Source organism: Humulus lupulus, chromosome 9 (assembly GCF_963169125.1).
Source record: "Humulus lupulus chromosome 9, drHumLupu1.1, whole genome shotgun sequence".
Classification (NCBI taxonomy): domain Eukaryota; kingdom Viridiplantae; phylum Streptophyta; class Magnoliopsida; order Rosales; family Cannabaceae; genus Humulus; species Humulus lupulus.
Genome location: NC_084801.1, coordinates 152,597,525 through 152,610,093, shown reverse-complemented (window position 1 = coordinate 152,610,093; position 12,569 = coordinate 152,597,525). Strand labels below are relative to the sequence as shown.

Genomic DNA, 12,569 nt, shown 5'->3' with positions numbered 1-12,569 from the left:
ATGTTGTTTTCCTTTCTTTTTTATTTGATTTTTCTTAAAAGTTATGTTAAGCTCGATGTAAACTCGATGAGCTCGATTGTAGCTTGACATTAACTTGATAGTAGATCGATATGAACTCGATAATATGTATGTTAGCTTCTAAACTGAATTCAAATAACTCAATAATAGTTTGATAATGATTCGACATAACTCGGTAGTAGTTTGATATGGCTCGATAACAAAAGACTTATGGTTATGAAAATGATATTGCTCTATTGAAGCTCGATATTAGTTTGATAACAGATTAGTTCGATAATGTTTGATATGAACTCGATAACAGACATATGTAAGCTACAAAAAAATTGGGAACAAAAAACTGCACAATTAAAGACCTTGTATATATACAATCATCAAAGTAACAAATTTTGATACCACAAGTCCGTGGTCCACTTGTTCCTAAACACCTCCATATTTTCATCGCAGATAGTTTCCAATGGAAGGCCAACCATTAGATGCTCAATATGCTTGACAGCATACACACCACAATCCCCACTGTAAAAAAATGTAAACATTAAGTGCACATTACTATAATTTTAGTTAGAAACAAATTTATTATGAAGATAATGTTTGTTACCTTCTCTTTGACTGAGTGAGCTCGTGTTTCTGTTTGTGACGCCATGTGAACTAATGCGGCCTCTTTCCTGCTGATGAAATCTTCAACATCAAGCTATCAGTAAACAATTTACTCTGCATTAACAGAGAAGGAAGCAAAAAGCACCATGGATTCATAATTTCATCCAGCTTTGCATCACTAATCACCGAGTTGTCTGAATCATAAACAATGAGGGTCCAACTAGAAATGGAAGCCTAAATGGCAAACCAATGTTGTTGTCCATAGTTCTAGCACCAATATCCATCCTCAACTCCTCCCCAAGATGCCAGAAACTGTTATTCGATGCCGGTCAACATGGACATAATGTCAGAATCCCATGTATACTTTGTTTTGTCGGCAATTTTCTTGTACTGATCATATCGGGCAAGTATCACTTGTGAGAAATACATGTTCATCACAACTGCATTATGTCAATATATATTGGGAAAATACTTGCAACGCATATGAAGCATGTGTTCTACCGCATCAATATGATACAAAGAGAGTACGATATAAAAAGTTAACAAAGACCATCATAAATTGCTTCTGTCGAGCTCCATCGAGCTCACATTGAACTACTATCGAGCTCACATCGAACTACTATCGAGCTCCATCGAGCTAATCTCAAATAGTAAACAACAACCCTATTTTAACATCCGTATCGAACTACTATCGAGCTCCATCGAGCTCACATCGAGCTAATCTCAAACAGTAAACAACAACCCTATTTTAACGGCTGTATCGAACTACTATCGAGCTCCATCGAGCTCACATCGAGCTAATCTCAAACAGTAAACAACAACCCTATTTTAACATCCGTATCGAACTACTATCGAGCTCCATCGAGCTCACATCAAGCTAATCTCAAACAGTAAACAACAACCCTATTTTAACATCCGTATCAAACTACTATCGAGCTCCATCGAGCTCACATCGATCCTGGAAACTTCCATCAAGCTCTTATCGAGCTCATATCGAGCTATCATTGAGTCAATAAAAATAGAACATGTAAAAATGAAAACAAAACATAATTTTACCACTATCAAGTCATTAGGTATAAATGGCTTACCCCATCATTGAGCCACGATTGGGGTGTCTTCCACGTCAGAAACCACGCTGGACCGTGATTCCTAGTCTTTACATCCCTCGGGGTCTTGTTGGGCATGTCTCCAAGCAGCCACTTGCACATTTTCTTATACTGTTTGGGATCTGGCTTCTTGAGAGGGTCCAGCACCTGTGTAGCCTCCTCTTCTGGTGCAGCTGCATCAGTGCGAGGTCTTTTCCTCGTGGGATCGTTGTAGTCCTCAAACCAATCTGGCTTGCATCTTTGGCGTCTAGTCCTCTGAAACTGAACCCCAGCAACATCCTCAGGGTTGACAATAATGACTCCCAGAGTCCCAGCATCAGGTGTCACAATGATGGTAGGAGGCGTGGTTGGATCATCAACATAGTCCAGAGGAATATCCAATGACTCTGAGTCTGAATCTTCATTGGAGCCCCTCGGTTTCTCCTTAATAATTGTCAGGATCTGACTGACTACATCCAAGATCATTGATTGGTTCTTCAGGAGGGTCTCTTGTCGGCCCTTGACTCTATCCAACCGCTCAATCAAGTCGGCGAGCTCAGGGGCTGAGGCTGAGGATGGTGTTGGGGTTGGTGTTGGGGCTGATGTTGAGGTTGGGGCTGATGTTGGGGCGAAGACTGAGGCTGGGGCTGAGGCTGGGGCAACAGGAGGGGTGGGACCTGCAACCTCCTCCCCCGAGGCAGCATCATCAAATATCTTGGCTGCCTACGCTGCCTGAGAAACTATCTCCGCGATTTTCTCAAAAGTCGCATCCTCCTCCTCATCAGCCTCCGAGGGATCCTGGCCAAGCCTAGGATAAAGGGGAAGATCTCCCTCTATCAAAGACAAATAATAGTCTTTTTCTGCTGGTCGAGGCTTCAACATTGGAAGGACAATCAACTGCAAACACCATAAGACATTTGGTTAACTCAAATAATGATAAAAGATAAGCATATAGATAAAAAAATATATAACTTACATTCTTCTTCAATAACATCGGTGAGATGACGGACTTGGTGAAATCCTTGTTCCTCCGATGCGACCAACTAAGCATCCTCGGGACCATGTTTCCCAAGCTCACAACAAACTCCGTCGCAAGCTGCTGGATAGCCTCATATACCCAGTACTGTAAGGCTAGGGAATAACCATACATACTGTATTTGGACTCTTGCTGCACTTTGGCATCCTTCTTGGTATCATAGTTGGCATTTTGCTTCACCATGTCCTTCTTACAAGACTGCAATAACCTCCTATAAGAGTACTTCCCCCATGGATAGCTGAAGAAGTACTCTACGTCCTCAACAATTTTCAGAATATCTCGCCAAATGTGCAACTTGTCCTCAATGGCATTCAAAACCCCCTCAACCAACAAACATAGACCAAGCTTGTACACATCTTCCACAATAATACAAGTCTTGAAAGCATGGTCCACCTGGGAGAGCTTTACTTTCTCAGCATCGTTGAAATACTCCTTTATCAACCGGTCGTTGAGATTACCCTTCCAACTTTTCTGGTGATGGGAAGGTACTGAAATTCAACCCTGTCACCAGGGCAAACTCTCCCATGCCGAATCTACAAGACTTCGACCCCAAGAAAAAATGCACCTCATCTTCGTTGTTGCTTGCAATTTTCCTCAGCAACAGTTGATGCATCAAGACTCCGAAGAAATTAAACTCCAAAGCAAAAAAGAACTGCTTGAAAGGGGATTCCTTAGCCCTTTCAAGCAGCCCGAGCTCCACAAACCTAGTCTTAATGTGATTTAAAGTGCTACTACCCCGATATGTCACTCGACCAGGAAAGTGATAACTGAATGGAACAAGCAACTTAGGCATCTGCAACAACACATGAAAAAAAATTGGTAAGAAAACAAATTGTCAAATAGAATATGGAAAAAAAAAATCATCAAAAACTGAAATAAACATTGCCATCGAGCTTATATCGGCCTGTTATCGAGCCCTATCGAGCTCAATCGATCTATTCATTGAGCCTCTGTCGAACTTCCATCGAGCCACTATTAAACCTAATCTTTAGTATACCATCGATCTTATATCGAGCTAAGGTCGAGCTTCCATCAAGCCTAACTATATCAAGCCTATCGAGAAAATCATATTCTGACTACATGAAGAACCATCGAGCACGCATCGAGCTACAATCGAGCAACATCATCTGTAAAACTATCAAGCTATACTATCGAGCTCATATCAAGCACCTATCGAACCCATTCCCTTCACGCATCCTATCGAGCTCATATCGAGCACCTATCGAACCATTCATGCTGCCCCTATCGAGCCTATTACCGAGCCACTATCGAACCTATTGAGCAACTGGTATGACCCAGAAAAAAATTGCACAGTGTCGACGAACCCATTCCCTTCTATAGATCACAAAGCCCAGATTCCTAAGAATGATTGGTTTTTCGATTAAATATGGAGTGAATATTCGAGATCTAACCTTTGATTTGATTGGAGTTTAGACTTCGTCTGTCGACCGTCGGGTTCCAAAGGATTGTGTGGCTGTGGGTCGCCTGAGATGCTCTCGACCGGGGTTGGGGCTCGACGAGGTATGGGGCTCGACGAGGTATGGGGCTCGACAGGGTTTGGGGATCGACGAGGTTGGGCTCGATGGGGGTTGGGGCTCGATGGGTTGGGGCTCTTCGGGATTTTGGGGTTTTTGTTATGTTTGAGAGAGAGAGAGAGAGAGAGAAACTAGGAGTGTTGATTTTTTTTGGGTAGAAAAATGGGAGGGGTATTTTGGGTAGATGATGTATGTTTATCATCAAAATGAAATAAACAATAAGGGCGGTATTTTTTGTGTAATAATATACACTATTATGCATAAATAGTGATATTTTCCTAATGATATCATTATAAAGATTGGTTCAAATTACTACAAGAATTAATTTTGGTAAATTTTGTAAAATAAAATGTAATTATATTCGCCCCTTCAATTAATATAAGGGGAGTTATATTTGCATCCTTAATTAATATAATTTTTTAAATTTGTTACATATTTATTTTTAAATAAAATTACTAAAATGTACAATTTTAAGTCTTAATTTTTTTTTTAAAATTTCACTTTCAGCAATTAAATTCTAATTCTAGTATAATTATAATATAATTTTTTTTCAAGCCTCCCTAACTCTTGAAATCCCATTCAATAAAGAAACAATACATAAATATAATTTATCATAAGTTTATTATATTTTATTAGTTTATATTTGAGATTGTATAAATTATTATCCTCTAATTACAATTTGTTTTATCATGAAAAATTCAAATAATACCTCCTCAAAGAAATCCTATGTTCTAATTTTTAATGAATGAATTTAAATTTTGCTTAATAAAGCACAAAATTAAAACAAAAAGCAAAAATAATGTTATTCAATACTATACATTTGTCAAATCTAGAACAAAATATATTAAAATAAGAAATGTGTCACATATAATGGGAAATATCACCAAATGGACAATAAAGTAATAGTCACAATCAAACATTAATAAATAAATCAACAAAAATTATTTATTTTCGTTTTTGAAATAATTTCGCGGTGGCAACTTTATCCGATATTTTAAGCTTAGGACTATAAACCTGCGAGAAGATATTTTGTTGGTCGAGTCGAGAAACGATAAAATGAATTAAAGGCCCAAATCCCATCGCAATCGCACCACTCACTCACTTCCCACGTAATCAACCAAAAAGTCTAACATTGAGTATATTCTCGTTCCTTCTCAGCCGTTGGATTTAATCAGATGCGCACGTGGCGAGAAAATGAAAGGTCAAGATCTGACGTAAGTGTAGGTAGAAAGTTTTTTGTAAGCATTAACCACAAAAAAAAAAAAAAAACGACGAAGCCCAAGTCAATGCCATTGTCGTAAGTGTAGGTAGAAAAAACTTTCACTTGTTAAAGACTTACATTGTAGAGAGAGAAACTTTTACAGAAAGGAGGGAGAGAGAGAGAAGCTGTGTACAGATTACTCAACAGAGAAAGAGATTGGGGAAATCTTCTTCTCTGAGATCCAGTGGAAGAGATAAGGATTGAGGTACATGAACAGTTTGTTTTGATTATTGATTCGAATCTCGATTCCGGACTTTGTATATTATATAAATAAATATATAAGTATATTTAATTGTATACATTGATGTATTAGTTTACTGGGTCAATTTATCGAGGACAGACAAAGAGGTGAACGTGAAGACTTGGTTTCGTTGAAAAAAAAATAGTTGATCAGACAAGTCTTAGAGGGCAAAATTAGGGAGATGATGTGATTATTCGGGTTTTCGCTGATTTTCTTGGAAAATTTGAGATGGGTTTTTTTATCTAGTTGAGTCCAATTGACTGAAGACAGAAGTTGGGGTATTGATCGCAAAGTAGGGTTTTGGTTCTGATCAGGAAAGAGGGTGTTTGGGTTTGGGGGATTTTGTGATGAGAAATGGGGGAAAATGCAGCAGCTTTGCACACTGCTGTGAATTCTGTTCAGGCGTTAGGAAGGGGCTTCGACGTGAATTTCGATACAAGGTTGCTTTACTGTAAAGGAGTTTCTGGGTCTCGGATAGTCGAGGTCGATGGCGAGCATAGCAAGGATCTCTTGCTGTACGATGATGTAGTTGTGCCCAATGTCTCAAGGGACATCAGGAACTCTCAGGAGTCTTATGGCCGTCAAAGCTCTGGCGTTTGTAGTTTCCATGAGGTTTGAATTGTTTTCATTTGGATGTTTTCTCTTTCTATAATTCTTGTTTGTGTTTGCATGTGCTGATTAGGTGCATGTTTTAGATTCATTTTATCTAAAGTTTGGGTGTTTTGGGGGATGGAGCTTGGTGGTAGCGTCTCAATTAAGAGGAAATAACTAAGTTAACTTGCTTTACTATTTTGTGATGATTGAGGAACTAGATGAATGTTTGACTATTGATGTTAGAGAAAGATATCCTCATATAGAATCCAGGGTGATGTAACTTAATCAAAGTTTATCATGTGTTTGTCTCTAGGTAGCATATCTCTTTCTCAACCAGAGTATGGAAAACTTGTTGGTTTTTGTCTCGTTATCTGCCCCATTCCTAGTTCCTACCTGATAAAAGTATTTTGAGCTTGATTAATAAACAAGACACATGGCTCATGGTTTTGATCCAGTCCCATCAGGTACTACCTTGAGCTATTTCGGTTGCCTGCAGCAAGTGCAAGTTTCTATTCAGTTGACAGATTAAGCCTTAACTGGAAATAATTTTGGTTGATCAACCTTATGCACAACCCAACACAATCCGTACTTCTGTAGAAGCTTTTTGTTATGCTTCCATCAACTAATATTAGTTAAGGCCACAATTTTCCTGTTGAAGGTGGTTGAGCTAAATCCTGGTTAAGTGTTCATAAATAAACAAGTTAGAGTAGCTAAAAACCTGAATGAAGAAAATTTTAATTTTAATTTTAATCATTGTAAAATGCACTATGTACCTTCCCATCCCCCTACTTGTGCTTCCCTTTTGACTGCGGCTAGGACGTAGTTTGTGCATAGCTTTAAAATAATGAAACTATGCTCGGTTTTGCTTGTATATCTAGTATAGGTGCTTCTGTACATCAATTATGAAGGGCATCCAAGTATAACTTTGTGTAGTTCTTGATGTCTGTAACTGACATTCATCTCATGGTTACCTACTTTGATCATTAATTCAATTAAGGAATGTTTTCCATTTATATGATGACTTAACAACTTTGTGACTTTTGGTTAAGTATATGCTTGCGTGCATGTACCATATATGAACTCTAGGCATTGCATCGTGTAGGCATACTGATGAACTTTTTGCATCGTAAACAGAAATAAATAATTCTGAGAACTTATGGACTTGTGTATCTGAAGTTAATACATTTATAAATTAAAATTTAAAAGTAAAGTATTAGTTTAGATATTAATGGTGACAAATGAGAAAAATGGTATGAGAGTTAGGCGGAGAAGGGGAGTGCAAGGATGGCATGTTGAGTAGAAATTATAAAGTTTCTCATTTTTCTTTGCCTTCTTTCTTAGAATGAAGAGAATAAGTAGTCATTAAATTTTCTAATTTGCAAGGATAAATGTATAGTGATAAGATAACTGGACATGTTTTCCACAGTATGTAAGAGAGGTAGGGGGGATAAATTGATTCATTAATGGCTGCGAGGAGATGTGAGTTGAAAAATTAAATATTTAGTCAATGATTTATTAATAACTGTACAATATGTTGCTCTTTTAGGGAATTACTTATAATGGTTCATCTTTGTACTTTAGTTTTTCTTTTAATACATATATTTATTCAATATATATTTTAAGAAATAAAATTTACATCTAGACCTCCTAATGTTTGATAAAATTATAAAGCCACTCCTTTGCAGAAACCATTTACGTGTACAGCCATTGAGTCGAACCCAAAAAAAAATGTGGTCAAACTTAATTGAAATGGCTTTGTTCGCTGGTATACATTTACTTGACCACAATGTCCTTGAAATTTGATCAGAACAACTCATCGTTTTATCCCTCAAAAACCACGGCACATTGCAATTTTCTCATATAAAAAGCTGATTAATAAAAATTTGACAATTCCTAGTATTTTTTGGCAGTTAGAGAGACTCAAAATTTGGACAATCTCAAAGTGTTTATTTTCTGATTTTTAGCTACATTCACCTTTACTTGAATCTTAAAGCACGTGGTAACAGTGTGCACAAGTGTTTATTGTCTGGAAAATGTTAAAACTTTGTACATAACTGAGAATGTAAACCATAAAAAATAAACATTGTGATATTTTTGTGTTTCATACAAATAGAGTTAGGGTCAAAGGGTTAAGTTGAATAGTTTCCATAACCAGTGTGTAATATTTTCATAACCTTCAGGGTTTAATTGCAACTTTCCACATGAAACAAATATTTGTTTTATAGCTTAATTTTTATTTTCTTGCCTAAAGGATGAAATGTTCAATGAAAAAATATCAGTGTTTTGAAGTGATATTATTAAAGTATCATACTTCTCATATTGAATGTTGCAGATGGTGGAATATTTCAATCAAAAGGCTAATCTTTCTGGGGCCTTTCCTCTTGGTAATTTTAATGCTGCATTCAATTTCACTGGCACAAAGCATATTGATGCTGCATCCATGAAGACCCTTTCTATTGATGGATTCTACATTCCACTTTCCATTGTTCAGCTTATGTCTCCGCTAGTGTTGAAAGATAATGTCAAGCAAGCTGTACCAAGTAATTGGGACCCAGCAGCCTTAGCAAGGTATGCATTTTGTAATGTTAGATGAAATGTGACGACAAGATATTCTTGATCCCTTTGTGATTGCTTTTCTTTTTCCTCTTTATTTAGCTTCATAGAAAACTTTGGGACACATGTTATTATATCTGTAACTATTGGTGGGAAAGATATGATTTATGTGAAACAACATCAGCACTCAACTTTGTCCACCTTGGAGATAAAAAACTATGTTCAGGATATTGGAAATCAGAGGTTCTCTGATGCAGAAGGCCATACGAGCTCAGGTCCAATGAAACTCAAGGATAAGGCTAGTACCACATTTTTTGTTTCCTTCATGTTGCTTGATTTTTCTCAATTTCATAGCAACTCACCAAGTTTTCTTAGTTTTTTTCTTAATCCAAATTTTATGTCTTTTAGGGTGTTGATCCCGGTTTATTTAACAGTCAAGGAGTCTATCCTCAACCCACCAACGCTTCATTTCTTACTGCTGGAAAAGAAGTATGTATAATCAGTCTTATTTCTGTGCGTAAAATCAACTCTGTAATGTTTATTTATTTATTTTTGTTCCTTGGAAAAAGAAAAATATTTTATTATTTTGCAATTGATCTACATGATCATTGACGAGCCTGTGTTTTGTATTGCAACTATTCTTCTTTTGGCCAAAAGAAAGAAATAAATGGAAAAAAAAAGGAGAAGATAAAATTAAGCTAGTTTGGTATTGTTTTTGTTCCATCATTCTTATTCTTTTCTTTTAGTATATTTACACTGATGGACTGGTTGAGATCCTCGTACACATCTTAATGAAAAAAGTCTTGAGGAAAAAATTCACTTTTTTCCCTTTCATTATTTGTTTAGAAAATTTTATAAACAAAAATGATACCAAACAAACCTTTTGCTTCTTTCTCTGGACTGTCATACTCTTCTCTTGTGCATGAAGTTTCTTATTCAGCTTTCAATATTTGAAATTTAAAAAGTAAGCCTTCGAAGAATTGGGGGATTCCTTGACTCTTCTGTTTTTGAATACCTTTATAAGATTTTTCTTGGTCTTGAATTGTTGCTAATTGATAGCTATTGTTTTAGTTTGAAATGGACATTAATTTTTGTGTGACAAAATAAACCAATAACTTTCCATGGGATTTTTTTTTTGCTTCAAAATTTTATCTATTTTTAGTTTAGGGATGAAAAGTAGGTATAATTTACTGTCTGAATTAAGATTTGTTCATTTGTTGCTTCAATATGATGTTAAGCATTCTCTAGTGTTTATTAGGTTTATTTCCTTTTTTTGATTTTGTACCCTTACTGTTGTCCCAGTTTGAAATCAGTTCACTGCATCTCCAGAAGGGCTTCAACTAAGAATTCCTTGATACTGTTTTTTATGCAGGATGTGACAGTCATTTTCCGGAGGAGGGGAGGAGATGATTTGGAACAAAACCACACCCGATGGGCAAGAACCATCAGGTCATCACCAGATGTCATTGAGATGACATTTTGTCCCATAACAGCTCTTCTTGATGGGGTAGTTGGAAAGGATTTTCTTATTCGGGCCATTAATCTTTATCTTGAATGTAAGACAATCAAGCTTCGAAATGGGTACTATCATTTTCCTGCTATGTTCTGTACTATTGATGAAAATGTATTCCTGCTAAATGTGTTGATTTATTTATGGATTAATTTTTTTACAGATAAGCCTCCAGTTGAAGAACTGAAATATTTTCTGGAGTTTCAGATTCCTCGATTATGGGCCCCCGTACATGACAGGATTCCTGGCCACTTAAGAAAGGAACCTGTTTGTCCATCTTTGCAATTCAGCATAATGGGGCAAAAGCTTTATGTCAGCCAGGATCAGGTACTATTGTGGTATTAGAAATTTTAAATTGTAAGCAAATATTTTTTTGCTGAGGAAACCTTGTGTTTGAGTAAGATTACCCTTTTGTGCAAAATCAGAAGTTAAAGCCTGCTTTATTGCCCCATCCCTTACCCTCATTCCTGATGCCTAGGCTGAAGAGTGAAATCTCAAACAATTCCATTGTAGCAAACTTGAAAAGTTAAAAAGTTAAAACCCATGTTAGTGCATCCCTTCTATTTTCCCTCATTCCTGATGCCTAGACTGAATAGATGAATCACAAATAATTTCATTGTATTTTCTCAAGCAACCAACAGTTGCCGTGCATTTGTGCCAACTACATTGGTCACTGTCAGTTGCAAAAAGAAAATGAAATTTTGAAAAAAAAAGGGCATGTGTTACTATAGCAACTTTTACCCTACATGTGCTTCTGGTTTAAAGGGCTTCATGTAAAACATAATTCGGGACTCAGTTTTCTTTTTGATCACATTGGGTTAGTGCTTCCTTGTTATACTTGAATGAAACTAGAAAACCCTGCCAGATGAAGGAAAACTTCAGAGATTAATAGTCATTGCTTGAGTATCGTATCTGTCATTCTGATAATCTGATTGAGCCACAAGTCAATTGCCGCTCAGTAAAATATTCTGTACACACTACCTAAAAAGAAACACTTATGACTCTTTTCCCTTATAAATGAACTTGAAACTCCAGGTATCAGTTGGACGAAAGCCAGTAACAGGCTTGCGACTGTGTCTGGAGGGAGTTAAGCAGAATCGGCTGTGTATTCATGTTCAACACTTAGCCTCTCTTCCAAAGATTCTTCAACCGTACTGGGATACCCATGTGGCAATCGGTGCTCCCAAATGGCAGGGACCTGAGGAGCAAGATAGCCGATGGTTTGAGCCAGTCAAGTGGAAAAACTTCTCGCATGTGAGCACCGCACCTATTGAGAACCCTGAAACCTACATTGGCGACCTCTCTGGAGTCTACATTGTCACTGGAGCACAACTTGGAGTCTGGGATTTTGGATCGAGAAATGTCTTGTACATGAAACTGTTGTATTCTAAGCTTCCAGGCTGTACCATACGAAGATCATTGTGGGATCATATCCCAAATGAAAAGTTGAAAAAAATAGCTACCACTAAAGCAAACTCTAGTTCTGGAGACTCAAGTTCAGATTCAAGAGAACACTCTGGGGGTAATAAGTTGGTGAAGTTTGTGGATATGTCTGAGATGAGCAAGGGGCCCCAAGACCATCCGGGGCATTGGATGGTTACCGGTGGAAAGCTCGGCGTGGAGAAGGGTAAAATTATATTGAGAGTGAAATACTCCTTGTTAAATTACTGATGTAAACTTGTACTATGATGTAGAGTTGATTTTTGTTAGGTAGGGTGGTGTCTTTCTGAGGGCCAGTATGAACCTTTTGCAGTGTAAGGGGGGAATGCTTTGTTCCTTTTTTTTCTTCTTTTTCTGGGTATTTGTCTTATATAAAGGTTCTGGCAGTTTTTGGTAGCGAAATTTAGATGTCTAGTGGTTTGTAAGTCCTAACGAAGCAAATATGAATCTCTCTTCTGCAAATTGTGAAGGTGTTTAGATGATGCATATATATTCTTTTCAAAATTAGTCAGGGCCTACTGTTTATTTTTGCCTTTAATATACATATGCTATGTATTAGTCTTTTTTTTTTCAATTATAGTTGAACTATTCATATATATATATGTGTATATTCTATTTACCTTCGTTACCCATAGTCTGTGCCAGGCGTTTGACCAACCAAGAAATTAATTAATTAAGTGCTACGTTTGAGAAATTAAAGTC

General features: G+C 37.0%; 1 protein-coding gene across 2 annotated transcripts; it reads left to right on the top strand.

Moving 5' to 3' along the window:
- Positions 1-5,589: 5,589 nt before the first annotated feature.
- LOC133800666 (MACPF domain-containing protein CAD1-like) lies at positions 5,590-12,374 on the top strand. Of its 2 annotated transcripts, XM_062238696.1 has the most exons (8): positions 5,590-5,734; positions 5,843-6,382; positions 8,697-8,932; positions 9,020-9,215; positions 9,326-9,430; positions 10,290-10,473; positions 10,591-10,754; positions 11,463-12,374. In XM_062238696.1, exons 2-8 carry the CDS (start codon positions 6,125-6,127, stop codon positions 12,096-12,098), a joined length of 1,779 nt encoding a protein of 592 aa, XP_062094680.1. In that variant the 5' UTR covers positions 5,590-5,734; positions 5,843-6,124; the 3' UTR covers positions 12,099-12,374. The 2 variants fall into 2 exon arrangements, with proteins under 2 accessions (XP_062094680.1, XP_062094683.1); XM_062238699.1 differs by having other exon boundaries at positions 5,614-6,382; positions 9,326-9,406.
- Positions 12,375-12,569: the final 195 nt, after the last annotated feature.